The 16721-nt window shown below is 40.1% G+C and overlaps 1 protein-coding gene across 1 annotated transcript; it reads right to left on the reverse strand.

Moving 5' to 3' along the window:
- Positions 1-1076: 1076 nt before the first annotated feature.
- On the reverse strand, positions 1077-9308 carry LOC308665744 (tubulin alpha-1C chain-like). The gene is made up of 5 exons (XM_081323919.1): positions 9189-9308; positions 6231-6453; positions 5123-5271; positions 3422-4102; positions 1077-2315 (listed from the first exon to the last, which is right to left on the reverse strand). The coding sequence occupies exons 1-5, from the start codon at positions 9189-9191 to the stop codon at positions 2022-2024; spliced, it is 1350 nt and encodes a 449-aa protein (XP_081180045.1). The 5' UTR covers positions 9192-9308; the 3' UTR covers positions 1077-2021.
- Between the last annotated feature and the right edge of the window lie 7413 nt (positions 9309-16721).

A 16721-nucleotide genomic window follows, 5' to 3' on the forward strand; every position in this document is an offset into this window, starting at 1 on the left:
TTGAGTACGGGGATAATCAGATTCATTTTAAATTATTCAAATTCAGATCCTGGATATCTGCTACATTTTAAAACATTAAAAAAGCGATCTGTATTACAGAATCCTCAATCCATTAAATTACCCTTTGGTTGGATCCCCTTTAGGACCTGTTGGTGATGTAGTAGTATGGAAATAATGTGAATAGATAATGTAACCTAGGCTGATAAGAACCTAGTCTGGGGCTTACAAGTTGGCAGGGTACCGGTCACCTATTTGCCTCATGTAACTGAGAGCATAACTGACCTTGTGCTTTATGGCAGACATGGTAGGTACTTCCCCCAGCAACCATTTGAAAGCTCTCCAAATTTCCTACCTCCCTAAGCTGGCAGTATCTGACTGAGCATTCACTGGCATCATGAACATCCAGCAAACCTTTTAATGGTCAGATTCTGACTTATTAGCTAAAGAGGTTATTCAAGGAAAACATACATGCAAGTTGTATGCTTTGCATAATTTATATAAAAATTGAATTTTTGTCACCGTTGAGTGTTCCAGTTAGTGCTTATTCCCAAGGGCAGCCTTCCCACAAATTGGCTGTTTTCCCCCTATCTGGTTCCTAATAGGCTTTAGGCAGTGATTTAGGACACTTCATTGCATCTCTACCTGGCTGTGAAGGTGGAATTATGTAGCTAGGTGTCATCTGCATATTAATACCTTAATCTTAATTAGCAGTGGGCTAATGCCTCCTTAAGTAACACCAGCTGCCTGCAATTAGTGCAGGTTCGAGTCCCACCAGGCTCAAGGTTGACTCAGCCTTCCATCCTTCCGAGGTAGGTAAAATGAGGACCCAGATTGTTGGGGGCAATTAAGCTGACTTTGTAATAATGCCGCTTGGGGTGTGTGTGAAAGCCCTAATAAGCAGGCATATACATGGAATGAAGGCTACTGCTAAGCTTGTAAGCCGCCCTGAGTCTTCGGAGAAGGGCGGGATATAAATGGAATTAAAATAAAATAAATAAAAATAATCTAGATTATATGTCCTCACACCCAGCAGTTTCAGATGGACGTTAAAAGAGGAAAATAGTTCATTTGGGATTACAGATATGGACTATTTAATAGACATGTAACAGGCAGGAATAGAATGCTATGAATTATAATTTCTGTCCTTACCATTTAATATTTGGTCTGAAAGACTGAAAACTAGTTTTGTTCTTACAACAATGGAAAACATACAAATAAAACATTTACTCAATTACTTCTTTATCTTCCATTCCTGGAGTTCAGAGAAGCATCGATTGATATTCCCAGGCTTTGTTTCACACCTGCTACTTTATATATCCAAATGCCAGAACAAGAAGTCTTAAGTGGGCTCATCCCTGGAGATGGTTGGTGTCATCACCGATTAATTTTTCTATCATTCCACCTTATAAGCCTCTTAATTCAAAAAGAGATGCATAATCTATGGTTCAAAGGCTGCAACTATTCCCAAATTCTCTTTTTAGAGAATGACATGAAACTGAATGGTACATAAGATAATGTGAAGTGGAGCTTATATGCCAGGCTCTCTAGCAGGCTAGTGATATATGGGGAAAGTGTTCATTTTTGGATTAGATAAAAGTCTGTAAAATATAAGTTTGAATTATGTAAATTTTGGTGTGAGTAGTTATGTATAAAGGATACTTATGACATTCTTTTAAGAATATGTTTTTGTATGCAAGCAATATTAAAATAGTAAAAAAGATGGATTTTTTTTAGTAAAAAATGAAATTTTACTGTATGCAAATAGAGTGAAAATGTCTTGTTTTAAGAACATGCTATATTGAGACTACTCTATATTGATATGCAAGATCATTTTATTTGTATCCCAGCTAAAAGTTTTAGTGCTTGCATCAACAACTGATAAAATTTCTTTGGTTATAAGAATTTATTCCAAGCACTTTATCATGGAATGCTAAATGTTTACATTTGAGATGTAAAATGCATTTTCTTGGTAATACAGGCAAAGTAGCAAATGGTAACAGCCTCACAATATTTAATGAGTTTTAATACTCTTCGCCTTCATCTTCACCATCCAAGGAGTCAGTGCCGACTTCTTCATAATCCTTTTCAAGTGCAGCCAAATCTTCTCGGGCCTCAGAAAATTCTCCTTCCTCCATTCCTTCTCCTACATACCAGTGGACAAAAGCACGCTTGGCGTACATCAAGTCAAACTTGTGATCCAGACGGGCCCAAGCTTCGGCGATGGCTGTGGTATTGCTGAGCATACAGACTGCACGTTGGACTTTGGCCAAGTCACCACCAGGAACTACTGTTGGGGGCTGGTAATTAATACCCACCTAGAAAGTTTAAATAAATAAATATTGTCAGGCTTTCCTACATCAAAGTAGTATGTAACATTTCTACATCTGCACATCAGAATCTGTTGCATTTACATACAGAACAGAAATCCTATATTGTTCTGTGCTTAAGCAGCACCAAACTGGATCTGTATAATTTTTAAAGTATTGCCTTTTTAATAGAAAAAAATGAAATAAAGCAAGTCTAATTATTTGCATTTGTCAGAAAATATCTGAACATTATCCCCCAAAGCATTCTGCTGTTAAAGAGAGTTCAATTTGCATAATTCTGCACGCAGTTTCTCCTGTAACAGATATATAGCATCTTACCTATTAGAACTATGAACAAAACTCTTCAGCTACTATATGCCCTTAAATAACTGCACTGTAAATCATGATGCTGTTTATACCATTTTAAAGTTGCACGTTTCTACTACATTTATTCAGAAATCTACACATTTAGACAAGATGCCATTCCCAATGTTGTTGTTGTTAGATGCGAAGTCGTGTCCGACCCATCGCGACCCTATGGACAATGTTCCTCCAGGCCTTCCTGTCCTCTACCATCTTCTGGAGTCCATCTAAGCTCACGCCTACTGCTTCAGTGACTCCATCCAGCCACCTCATTCTCTGTCGTCCCTTTCTTCTATTGCCCTCAATCTTTCCCAGCATTAGGCTCTTCTCCAGTGAGTCCTTCCTTCTCATTAGGTGGACAAAGTATTTGAGTTTTAGCTTCAGGATCTGGCCTTCTAAAGAGCAGTCAGGGTTGATCTCCTCTAGGACTGACCGGTTTGATCGCCTTGCAGTCCAAGGAACTCGCAGGAGTCTTCTCCAGCACCATAGTTCAAAGGCTTCAATTCTTTGGCGCTCAGCCTTTCTTATGGTCCAGCTTTCACTGCCATACATTGCAACTGGGAAGACCATAGCCTTGACTATACGCACTTTTGTTGACAGGGTAATGTCTCTGCTTTTTAGTGTGCTGTCTAGATTTGCCATGGCTTTCCTCCCAAGGAACAAGCATCTTTTAATTTCTTGGCTACAGTCCCCATCTGCAGTGATCTTGGAGCCCAGGAAAATAAAATCTGTCAGATATCAGCAATACCTACCTTAAAGCCAGTAGGACACCAATCAACAAATTGAATGGTACGCTTTGTTTTAATGGCAGCAATAGCAGCATTGACATCCTTGGGGACAACATCTCCACGATACAACATACAACAGGCCATGTACTTGCCATGGCGAGGATCACACTTCACCATCTGATTGGATGGCTCAAAACAAGCATTGGTGATCTCAGAGACAGAGAGTTGCTCATGATAGGCTTTCTCTGCTGAAATAATAGGGGAATATGTGACTAGGGGAAAATGAATTCTGGGATAAGGCACCAGGTTTGTCTGGAACTCTGTCAGATCCACATTTAAGGCACCATCAAATCTGAGAGAAGCAGTGATGGATGATACAATCTGACCAATGAGACGGTTGAGATTGGTGTATGTTGGGCGTTCAATGTCTAGATTCCTTCGGCAAATATCATAGATGGCTTCATTGTCAACCATGAAGGCACAATCAGAATGTTCAAGAGTAGTGTGCGTAGTTAATATGGAGTTATATGGCTCAACAACAGCAGTTGAAACTTGAGGAGCTGGATATATGGCAAATTCGAGTTTTGATTTCTTTCCATAGTCAACTGAAAGGCGTTCCATCAACAGAGAAGTAAAACCTGAACCAGTGCCTCCTCCAAAACTGTGGAAGATCAGGAATCCTTGCAAACCAGTGCACTGATCTGCCTGAAAGAAAAATATGCACGTTACATTCCAACAGTACAATCAAGATTTATGTCTTACTTGTTTGCCTTTCTTTCTTATATTCTATAAAGTATCAAGAATTTCCAGTTATTATTCTGATCTGTAAAGAAATTCAGAAAAGAAAGGAAGTTTGTATCCAGCACTGACTCTCAGCAAGATGTAACATTTTTTCCTAGACACCCTGTTCTAAGTGGACAGTCTGCAGCCTTATAACCCTCAGATTAATCTCAAAAGTGATCTCAGTTTAGACTTTGGCCAACACTGGTTTGACTCTTGTCTCCAGGAAGAGGAAGATATGTCAGAAAAGAAGAGTGAAGAAAAAGTCAAAAAGAAAAAATGAACAGAACAGAAAAATGAGTGGTTCCAACAACTTTTGGCTCTAGGATTGCTCTAACTGATTTTCACTGAAAGAATATGACATTAGGAAGTGTTGCTCACGAGTACCCCAAATCACGAAAAGAAATAAACTGAGGTGTCCTTGCTCTCCGAGCTTAGTTGTTCCACCTGGCTGCTCTATTGCCTGTTGGCTTGGTAATGGTGCCCCCAAAATACACCCCACAAATAGGCTCAGTGATCATTGCCTTGTCTTCACTTAGCAGGTTGTCCTTGATTGTCATCGCCAGTTTGTTGCACAATCAGGGTTATACTGATATGACAATTGTGTTCGGGAGCCCAGCCTTTCCTATGGATAGGAAGGGAGGAGATTGGGAAGGAACAGCACCTCTGCCACCCTACCAGTCACTGCTTACCTAGCCATATAGGTGCATCTATTATTGCAACTGGGCAGAGAAGCCTTCCAGAATGCCTGTGGTAAGTGCATCACGTTAGCTTCTTCATTTCAGCCAATGACATTTTTCTTAATGTTGGAAAAAGCTTTATATTCCAGCCCTTGGGTCAATAAGCTAATCCTCCTATAGCACTTAGAACGTGTGCTTTAAATCTGATCTATGCTCAAGCTAAATCTCATTGTATGTTTGACAGGGTAAAAACATTAGGACATACCAGCTTCCTGATCCGCTCCAATACAAGGTCGATTATTTCTTTCCCCACAGTATAGTGACCTCTTGCATAATTATTAGCAGCATCTTCCTTGCCAGAAATCAACTGTTCAGGATGGAAGAGTTGCTTATACGTCCCATTCCGTACTTCATCTGCAATAGAATACATACGTTATTCTACAGTGAAAATCTAGAAAATGTATTGTTCATATTCTACTTCCTCACTGGTTCAGAGTATGACTGTTTAAACTATAACCTCTCACTAATACCTAAGATTACACTACCTAAAATTATAAGAAATAAGGCATTAGAAATGATATCCTGCAGACGTTTGAAGTCCCGAAAAACTCTTTAAAATGGTTTTAATTTCCCTTCCAAGCAATTCCCAGTCTTCTGTAAATAATCCCTTTTATATTCACAAATCAGTACATGTTTTAGATTTGATAAGGAAATACAGATTATATATTTCAGCCATTTATAATATTTTTATTTTTCCCTTCATAGAAATATTGGTTTCTGGTTTCAAAACTATAGATGTATTTTAAATCACAAATATTTAGTGTACTGATTTTTAAAAAATGAATTTAGTTTTTCAAATTTTTATCATGAAAGATTAAGCTTTAAAAATTATCATTTAATTTTAAGACTCTCTTGAATAAGATTGATTTTGCTTGCTATTTGGGATTTCCTCTCTGGGGGATAGCGGGATATAAGCTTATTGAAAGAACATATAAATATTCTTATTTCCTAGTTGCAGATATTAACCTATATCTTAACTGGACATTTAATAGGAATATGATTCATTGTGCCAAGTACTCCAAAAGTTACAAACTAATCATGAGAATACACAGTAGCAGAGGGCACAGAGAAACACTATCTGATTTTTCAAGAGTTATGAAGTATCAAAAGCTAAATAAAATAAAGCAGATTAGTTATACATTTGGAAATACTGTGCTTTGATCCAACTATACAGTAGGGGTAACACGCTTCTATAACTTCCTTTATAAAGTCCAGAAGGCAACATATAAAACAGGAGGTTTTTACGTCTTAAACCTCTGTTAAACTACTTCCACATTTCTCCCTTTTACTGCAGCCATGTAAGCCATATTTACCTATGACTGCTGGTTCCAAATCCACAAACACAGCGCGAGGAACATGCTTTCCTGCCCCCGTCTCGCTGAAGAAGGTGTTGAATGAGTCATCTCCACCACCAATTGTTTTGTCACTTGGCATTGTGCCATTAGGTTGAATGCCATGTTCCAAGCAGTACAACTCCCAACATGCATTGCCAATTTGCACACCGGCTTGACCAACATGGATCGAAATGCACTCACGCTATGGAGAGAGACAGACAAGAAATTAATAAGGTTTCATCCTCCTTTACCATAAACTGAAAGGCAAAGTGCCAGCTAATTCACTAAAGGGAAAATAGGTTGCTGTCAGCTTCTCTTGAATTTAAGAGATAGCCTGTCTTTTAAGGAGTTATCAATTCCTTGAAACTTTACATCAATGCTAGAATAAGGCTCCACTATATACTTCATATTCGATGAAAACATTAACTTTCATTTTATAAAATAGGCCTTAATTGTTTTGAAACAGTTGGTTATAAATATAGGAAATAATGTCCCAGAATTTTGGTCAGCCTTGTGAAAGCTTCAGGGTGGAAAAAGCTATAATACAGGTAGTCCTTGACTTATGACCTTAATTGAGGCTGGAATTACAGTTGTAAGTTGTAGTCGTAAAGCTGGTCACCATGTGACCGATTTTACAATCTTGTCTGCACTGTTTGTTGAGTGAGCACTGGGGTCATTAAGTGAAAGTTTTTACCAGAAACCAAAAATGAATGCCAGAAACCAGAAAAAACCCCCTACAAAAATCATGTGACCAAGGGATGCTGCAGATGGCCATAAATGTGAGTCAGTCAAAAAGACCCAAAATGTGATCAGTTTTGTGCTTTTTTGAGGGACAGCCATCAAAATTTTAAAAATGGGTTATAAGTAGCTCTGAAGAGGTCCATCATAACTTTAAATTAAACAAGGTCTACCTGCGAGTGTAGGTAAACTTTATGACCTGGGCATCATAAATAATCTGGCCAGGTAATAAGTATCTGCAAAATCCTAAGTTTTCAGCAAAGTGATGATAGCAGCAATATGCTGGAAATCTCACCCCCTTTATGTGTCAGACAGGACAACCTATGTTCTTTTCATCATTTGCTATACCCAGTGCCTCTCCGTGAAAGAAAAGATATACTTTGTAAAGATAAAAAAGATGAAGCCATTTACTCCCTCAAGTCATAGGGAAAAACTATTTCCACTATGTTTAGAGGCCTTGAACTGATACCTCTTTACCATGTCCACCCACCCTTCTTATAGGCATACAGTATTTGCACCGGAAAAAGAAAGCAGATCGCTTGAATCTTGTAGAGGCACAGTGTTATTCATTTGATTTTCTGCTAAATGGGTGCAAATGTTGGGGCCAAACATTTGGTAAAAAAAAATAGCTCCTCTCTAATATTGACAGTTGTTTGGCTAAGGGTTTTCAAAATTCCAAGGGTGCCCATCATCCAAAAAATGGAATAGAGTAAAAAAGTTGCATCCATCTATCTAGCAGTACATCTCCTGGTGATCGGTTCTTGACTGCATCAATGTCCAGAGGACTATAAAAGTGGAATAATTTGTGGCTGTGCATAGGATCCTTCTTTAGTCATCAATTCATGCTTTGTGTAATTGTCATTAAAGGCAAGAGCTTAAATACCTGTAGATATAAATCCATTTTAACTACCAGTATGTTCAGAAATGTCTGTTAGAGAAGAATTTTGATTTTAGTTTATTAGGCTTAGGATTCTAAGTTAGGATTTGTCTAACTTTTTCACTAGGCTGCAATATGAAATTATATTTGATGAAATCAGTGTAACAAAAATAATGGTTACAATCTTAACAGAAAAATCTTGGAATAATTTTAAAAATTAAAAATCTGATCTACAATTCAGGGAGAAACAAAATGAAAATAAAAAGGATAAATTACATAAGCCGTAGGAACTGTGAGCCAAATTGCATTGTGAAAAACAATTTTAGGAGATTTGGTCATCGAGTGCTGAAATATCAGGAGAGAAAAAAATGGAGGCAGCCATCTTATTTAGAACTTTTCCACCATTTTATGTCAATGCACAAAGTTGCATTGTACAAAGTTGAAGGACAAAACTCAAACGGCCAGAAATGTTTCTATCAGTTCCGAGTTTACAGAGAGGGGCCTCCTACAGAAAAATACTGGCTGGCAACAGTCATTAAACCTCGCGGAACTTAAAAAACAGAGCCGGGTACGAGGGTGGCGAATCAAAGTTTCTTTCGCATCCCTTCCGCCCTTTTTTTTTTCTTCCTCAAACAAAGAGTAGTTTTTCTTTGGGAGAGCAGCTGTAATTAAGTCTGCCCGGGTCTCGGCTTTCCCAACTCTTAATTCCTCTCGATTTCTGAATATACACGCAGTCCTTGAACACGTATATTTCAAAAGCTTAATACAAGAGCCTCATAAGAGGAGAGACTCCCAGTAAAACGTAACTCGACCCCACGACCAAGACCGCGCTCTGAAGTGGTGGCGGCGCTACTGTTGTTCGCTGCCTTCTCTCTTTTGAAAACCTGGGGCACTGATATCGGGAAAGGAGCATTAGCGGAAGACGAGTGCACTTCTTGGGCCGGGGTGTGAGTGTGTGTGGGGGGGGAGGCATCATGTTTGGGGAAAGCCAGAGGCTCTCTGCTTCCGGAAAGCCACTCTGCCAAGCCTTTTCCTTCATTAGGACCTCTTCGCTACCCAGCCCCAGGCCCCCTTCTTCGGAGCAAAGCTTGTCCAGGCTGTCAACAGGGACCCCCACCCACCCACCCCAAGTTCAGGACGTGCCTGTTCTTGCCAGCGATCTGGCCTAGAAAGCGGAGTAAGTCAGTTTTTAAAAAAAAGAAAAACTTTTGGTAAAGGGGGCGTTTGCCGATTACATAACGCCCCACCAGTGGCCATACGGACGCTTAACTAGCCACATCCCTGGAAAACTATCCCACAGCAAAAGCCCTTTTGGCTCTTACCATTTTTTTCCGGCAGGTTACGGCTCTCCGAAGCTATGGGTGCTCTGGCGACAACAGACGCGCTACGGGTCTGAGCAGCACCGCGAAAACAGCTGCTCCGCTCTGCGGGCAGCCTTTATATAGAGACCCCAAACGAGCGCTTTTCTCCTGGCAGGGCATTGGACAGCGCCGCCGCCTCCTCCTCGTGCCTCCTCCTCGCGCGCTGTTGAGTCGGAAGCGAAAGCGGGGAAAGCAGCCTTCTCCTCCTCATTGGGTAACCACTACGAATTTATCCGTTCGCGGGCGGCCATAGGGTAATTCGTAATGGGGCAAAGTCAAGAAAAAGTTCCCGCCGAATGCAAGCGGCCGAGGTCGTCTCTCTTTCTTCCCGCGTCGGATCTGCTCGCGTTCCTCTGTGCCAAGTTCGGATCTGCCTAAGCTTGTATGGAAGCGCGAGACGCAGATGCGCTATGTCGCCGGTGTTGAGTGGCTGGCTTCTGCCTGTTGATGTCCCGCAGAAGAAGGCGGCCTTTCGATTTTCGCACCGTTCTCCCGAGAGCATTTTCGTGAATCTACTGGGTTGGATGAAAAATGCAGAGAGCCGAAGTGAAGAAAAAAAAAACGAAGCCTCCATACAGCTCAATTCTCCATTCTTTGGGGGTGGGGGTGGGCATGGAAGGAAATAGGGACTAGGAAGAGCCAAAAGCTGGATTTTGGTTGTCAACGTGGCAAACGTGGGAAAGTTAAACCCAGATCAAAGGAAAACAGCTTTCAGGAAAAACTGTCTTAGTGGCTCTTTTGGGGCACTCCTGGGATCTGATGAACATTTAACTTGTAATAGAATGCTTAAAAATACTATATGTCATATTTCAGAGTTTTAGCTGATGCTAAATTTAAATAATATACCTTGTGTGTTTAATCCTGGACCTATTTGTGGCCGGCAAATTTATCACATTTAAGGGGATTTCTAAAAAATAGAAATCTGGTGACATCTTTTCCAATTAGCATATTATTAAAAACGTGGATTTATACACAGTATAAATGTAAAAAATAAAATCTTTGGAAACGATTTTTCTGTTGGAAAAGGTATTATTAGACTCCTGATATTTTTGGCATTGTAGACTAACATGGAGGACTTCTGAAGATACCTCTACACTGGCTGGATAATTAAATAGCTATAAAAAGCTGCTCTGTCCAGTGTGCCACACTTCTATTGCCTCGTCTGATTTCAAAAAGTTAAGTGGGACCAAGGCCAGTTAGGTTCAGTTGGTCGATCAAGAAATCCCAGATCTAGACTGGTAAGTCGAAACATTCTGGAAGGAGACACAATGGCAAACCATTTCTGTAGGTTCTCAAGAAAACTACATGAATGTATCCATTAAGTCTCCAAAAATAAAGCCCAACTTGAAAATGACTTTACTCTTTAGGGTCAAATGATATAAGCAGAGATGTTTGATGGGACTTTGTATAATCAGAATCTAATTTTAGTCAACAGTTCTCCATTTCTCATAAGATTAAACACTTGATTTTATCTGAGTTCAGAGGGAACAGCTTTTGGTAACATTTAACTGTCTGAGGCTGTTTCTCTGGTCAATAACATTTAAATTGTAAAATAGTCTTTTCTGCCTGATTCTCTCCTGATTAGAACTGTAGTTGTTAACAAACATAGCTCTTATTAGTAAGGGATTGTTAATTAGTCCAATTACATTGTAACAACATCTACCTTATTCTATAGAATTGATGGCGTTTTTCTATGATCTTTGAGTTTAGTATTAGCATTAGATCCTCCCATGCTATGCAGCATAGTGGGCAGCAAGGATTCTCCAGTATTTTCAGTTTTGGATGAGTACTTCAGTATCTTCCCATGTCATGTTTGAAATCTTTACGTCATCAATGAACATTCTTTGCCATGTATTTCGAGGGTGCCCTCTTGATGATTTGGTATGGGGAGGGGGAAGGTTTCGACTCATTGCCATCTTGGGAATTCGATTGTTCTCCATACGGAGTATATGACATGCAAGTGTCAAGCACTGGGAAAATCAGAAGATTCAGGCAATTCAAATGAGTATAAAGATTTAATGCAAGCTTAAGCTCTCTACAAGAATCTGACCAACTAACAGTCAAGGGAAATGAGGCGATAGGAAAAGCATTCAAGGTGGGCTGGATTTAGATCTCTTGCAGGCGCGCAGGGACTCATGACCTATGACACTTTTGACCCCTCCCAAAGGCTCAACCTAGTCATCTACAGCACGTTGGAGTCTTCTGTGTGCAACAATGTTATGTAATTTGCAGGAGAAACTGTTTTGGAGCACTTCTTTGTTAATAAAGTTCTCAAAATGGTGAATCTTATTAATATTTGCTGATGCTTTCCAGGTCCCACTGACATAAATGGCTGTCAGGATCACTATAGAAGTGAGCAAATGGAATTTGAGTTTCAGTGATAAAGATGATGAGGACCAGATTTTATTCATTCTCTGGAAAACACCCGTTCCTTTTCCAATGCGGCACTTGAAGTCTGTCTTTGCATCTCCATTTCATGCTATTACAGTATCCAAATAGGTGAACTTTCTATATCCTGAAGTTACTGTGATCCAAGTGTGATTCCTCGTGTTCGTGCAGTGGAGCTTCCATGCATGATTTTTGATTTCTTGGCACTTATCCTGAGGCCAATTCTGGTTGCTTCTTCATCGAAGGCAGTTGTCACTCGTAATTTCATCTCGTCTTGCTCAAGTATGGCAATATCATCTTTTGAGTTGCTGCAACTATATATAGATTATATTTATAATTTTTAATTTTTAGAAGATATAAAAATAGGTCCATGTATGCTTTGGGGGGAAAAAAGTGGCAACTGGAAGAAATGTGTTAACATTAATGAGAAACATCATTTTTCAGCTCAGACAAAAGCTGAAAAAAATGCAGGCTGTACTAAATGAATAGCATTTAGCATCCTCTAAGGACCTCATGACAGAGCCAGCTCCACGGCCTCTGTCTTGGGTATGCATCCACAAGATTTTTCCCCCTTTCAGTTTATGTAAAAAAAGGAAACAAAATGCTGTAATCAGTGAGATATTTTAGATCACTTTCCACAATTTGGAACTTTTCAGATGTATTGGCATTATAATAGTTCCAGTTAACATTGTCAAGGAATTTTGGGAGACACATTGTAGTTCCAACACACACAGAGGATGCCAGGTTGAGAAAAGCTGCATTAAGTTTGGGATATTTCCAAATCTCTCAGAGCCACGTTCTCATTTGCAGTACTGTAGTCCATCAGGTTTATACAGAGGAATCAGTCTGTATGAGCTTATTCTCGTGAAGAATTCTGCTCATCTTCTATCAATAGTTTGCAAAAGAACTGAACTGGGTTGGGTATGTACATGACAGAGATGAGAAAGATTGGAAGGAGGTTTACTCCCTGCTGTAATTACTGTACATGATTTGTTTAGTAACTGGTAAGACAGGCTAATCAAGAGAAAATAGGGATCATTTCACATTCTTGAATAAGTTAGGTAAGAATGAGGAACTTTAAGCATCCACATATCTGGTCAGTAAAATTCTGGGAAAATTACTTATTGTACCAACCTCCTAGTGTTGGGGTTGGGCATTAAATCCCTAAAAGATTTGAGATCTGACTGTCCAAGGGACTGCCTCTCTCATAAACACTGGCCTTAAGATTTGGTGTGAGATACCCCACTGTCTGAAGCTTGTCATCCTATGCATAGGAGAGAGGCTATGTGTTGCTCACAAACTATGGAATATGCTTCCTTGAAAGTTGGGTTTGGCTGCAGAACTCTCAAGTACATATGATTAGCTGGAGTTCTGCAACCCAGATATAATCGCTCTGATTTTAGTATCAATATTATTTAGTTTTTAAATTTTTATTGTACTTTTTTTTAAAAAACAACATTCTTAAACACCTTGATGCTTCTTTGAGCGCAAAGCATGGGTATAAATAAATAAATCTCATAGCAACGGCTTTGGGGGCCATTGGGTGAAAGACAAAAATGAATTTCAAACAGCAAGGTAACTATACTACAAAGTAAGCTTTAGGGCCTTACTTCAGATGTGGTATTTGGTTGTATGTATAGATTTCTCATATGGGTAGATGATTACAGGACTTGTTTTTGGCTATCTACTTTATTACACATGCATTAGTGCAAACTGTATTTGCCACGCTAAATAGGCACATACCGGTATTAATATATGGTCTACTTTTGCTCTAGCAATCAAGAAGAACTAAGTTAGTGATGCTGGGATCACTTCTAACATGCTGCAACATGGACTTTATACTTTCACTAGGTTGTATCCTACTCAAACACAATGACGCTGGGCCAATCCGAACCTGGCTACTATCAATATCAATAGTAAATAATTCATTGCTTTTTCCCCATTAAATTTCAATTTAAAAATAAAAAAAACCATGAGAACAGTTGGTAAGACTGGATTTTTTGATAATTTCTAATGAGATAAATTTTGTAACATTGTGATTGTGTAAGCTAACAAAGTTCACTAAATTATGTTAACATTTCATATGTAGTGTTCTGAATTTTATTTCTCAAAGAGAAGAATCTTGGGATAATATCAAGAAATTATTTTGGGATGTTTTCTACTGTCTTACAGGGAAAGAATGGGTGTGTTTACATATAGTTTGTACTTTCAGATTTCAGAGTTTCAGGGATGTACAGCATGTTTGCCAGAATATGTAGTAGTTTTGGAAGGGAGGGGGCTGGTGCAGGAATAATTCTCAATCACCCGTGAAATTATCTGAGAAATCATTAAAGGATGAAGATTGAAAATTTGACTCAATCATTTGCAAAAATGTTTTACAATTCAGGTCAGGATGACGCTTTTAAGGGAAATATTTGGCTTTTGGAATGAATGCAAGGTTGAAATTCATGTAGAGATCTTGTATGCTACCTAGTCATTAAGGAGGTGTTCCAACATGTGAAAAGGAATTTGTTTATGAGAAGAGATGTATTAGAGCTACAATTAGTAACACATATGGTGGGAGCTTTTATACTCAGAACAGCTGTCTTCCCTGAGGAAATGTTTCATCAGTAGAGAGTTGCAATATACGCTTTCAATAATTGGACTGCTCTGTTTCAGTGAAACAAATTATAAACATTATAAGACTTGGTGCCAACAAAATAGGAGGCCCAATCTAGACTACTGAGAAAGTCCAAATATTTATATTAAGAATACTTCTATAATGCATTATCAAGTTATGACATTTCTTTTAATTCCTTAGGAAAAGGAGAACTTCTTCCTTCTTTCCTTCCTTCTCCTAACCCAGTACTTGCCTGAAAAAAATTCCTGTTGAAAATCCATAGTAGCAACATATGGGAAAGAAAATGCAAACTGAATATGGTTCATTAAAAGTAGAGCCAACAACCACAGCAGAATGAAGAGCCAGTGAGTAGACCAGCTCTTCATAATTCTTCTCCAGACAAGGAAATGACCTGAGAATATTCCATACAGTGATTCCTGGTGAGCAGACCATAAGATAGCAGTCTATGGCAGGTTTGGAATTCTGGGAGACAAAGGAATTACCTTGACCCGTACCAATCGGGCTTCAGACCCGGGTACAGCACAGAGACGGCATTGGTCGCGCTGGTGAATGATCTCTGGCGGGCTCAGGACAGGGGTTGCTCCTCTGTCCTAGTCCTATTAGATCTCTCAGCGGCTTTTGATACCATCGACTATGGTATCCTACTGCGGCGTCTCAGGGGGTTGGGAGTGGGAGGCACTGTTTTGCGGTGGTTCTCCTATCTCCTGGGCCGCTCGCAGTCGGTGTTGACGGGAGGGCAGAGATCCGCCCCAAGGCCTCTCGTTTGTGGAGTTCCTCAGGGGTTGGTTCTCTCTCCCCTCCTGTTCAACATCTATATGAAGCCGCTGGGCGAGATCATTCGTGGTTTCGGGGTGGGGTATCATCAGTATGCTGATGATACCCAACTTTTTTTCTCCACCCCGAACCAACCCAGCGATGCCCTCGCCGTGATATCCTGTTGCCTGGAAGGCGGACTGGGTCTGGATGGGGAGAAACAGGCTTCGTCTCAATCCTGCCAAGACTGAGTGGCTGTGCGTACCGGCATCTCGGGTTAACCAGTCCATTCCACCTTTAATGATGGGGGGTGAGGTGTTACCCCCCATTGATAGGGCTCGCAACTTGGGTGTCCTCCTGGATTCGCAGCTCAGTTTTGAAGATCATATAGGAGCCGTGACCAGGGGGGCCTTTGCCCAGGTTCACCTGGTGCGCCAATTGCGGCCCTATCTGGACCGAGATGCCCTACGCACAGTCACTCATGCGCTCGTGACCTCCCGGTTGGACTACTGCAACGCTCTCTACATGGGGCTGCCCTTGAGGACCACTCGGAGGCTTCAGCTGGTGCAGAATGCAGCCGCGCGAGTTGTGATGGGGGTTTCCCGACACTCCCATGTAACACCTCTGCTCCGCGAGCTGCATTGGCTTCCGGTTGCCCTCCGGGTGAGATTCAAGGTGCTGGTGATGACCTATAAAGCCCTAAATGGCTTGGGTCTGGGATATTTGAGGGAACACCTGCTGCCGGCATCAAGCTCCCTTCGTCCTGTGCGCTCCCACAGGGAGGGCCTTCTCAGGGTGCCGCCGGCAAAAGATTGCCGGTGGGTAACACCCAGGGGGAGGGCCTTTTCTGTGGGTGCGCCTGTCCTTTGGAATCAGCTGCCCGTAGAGCTCAGGACTGCCCCTGACCTTCGTTCATTCCGCCGGGACCTGAAGACCTGGCTCTTTGAGCTTTCTGGCCAGGACTGAGAATTTTAATTTTATTTTTATTTTAATTGGGTTTTAATTGGAGTTTAACAGGGGTTTTATTTTATTCAAGGACTAAATTTAATTATTTTAGTAGTTCTTAACTTTTGTAATTTGTATTGTTATTTTAAATACCTTGTGAACCGCCCTGAGTCCTATGGGAGAAGGGCGGTATATAAGTCTAATAAACATAAACATCTATATAAGTCTAATAAACATAAACATCTTGCTCAAACCACAGTAGGTGACTTCAAAAGAACCTTGGGTTTGTGCACTTCCTTTTTAAATCAGTTTTGGAAATGGCTTTTTAATTGCTTTTCAGATATTAAGAACATTTGGATCAACAAATCTGAAAACACCAGATGGGCTTCCTTCAATCCTTAGTGAAAGAGGTTTCAAATACAAGTTTAAGGATTTAATTTTTTATGACGTAAACAGCAAAAGGTTAATAAGAGCTTTGATTTTGAAAAGTTATAAACAAACCAGGGGTCCATATGGATTTGAAATAAGAATGTGCAATTAATTACGAGAATCCTTCTAATGGGAAACTGCTTTTGTTTTGAATTCATAAAAAAATGATAGGACAGCTCTTTGAAGGTTGGACACTAACAGGAACTAGAAGGAAGTTAAGATTATGACTAAAGGAGAAGAACACTTAAATTTGATTGATATTGAATGCAAAAATGAGCAAAACATTTTAACACTGGACATACTAAAGCATAGTTTTGAACAAATGGACCCAGAAGTTAATTTTAAAGTATCTGCCTGTA

Source organism: Vipera berus (genome assembly GCF_964194415.1).
Source record: "Vipera berus genome assembly, chromosome: 3".
In the NCBI taxonomy this organism is placed as follows: domain Eukaryota; kingdom Metazoa; phylum Chordata; class Lepidosauria; order Squamata; family Viperidae; genus Vipera; species Vipera berus.

What these genes read in the sequence shown, in the direction of transcription:
- LOC308665744 (XM_081323919.1), bottom strand. An exon ending in TTTGGAACCAGCAGTCATAG is followed by an intron (nt 5,272 to 6,230) that starts GTAAATATGGCT and finishes ATTCTATTGCAG; the next exon opens with ATGAAGTACGGAATGGGACG. An exon ending in TGGAGCGGATCAGGAAGCTG is followed by an intron (nt 4,103 to 5,122) that starts GTATGTCCTAAT and finishes TTTTTCTTTCAG; the next exon opens with GCAGATCAGTGCACTGGTTT.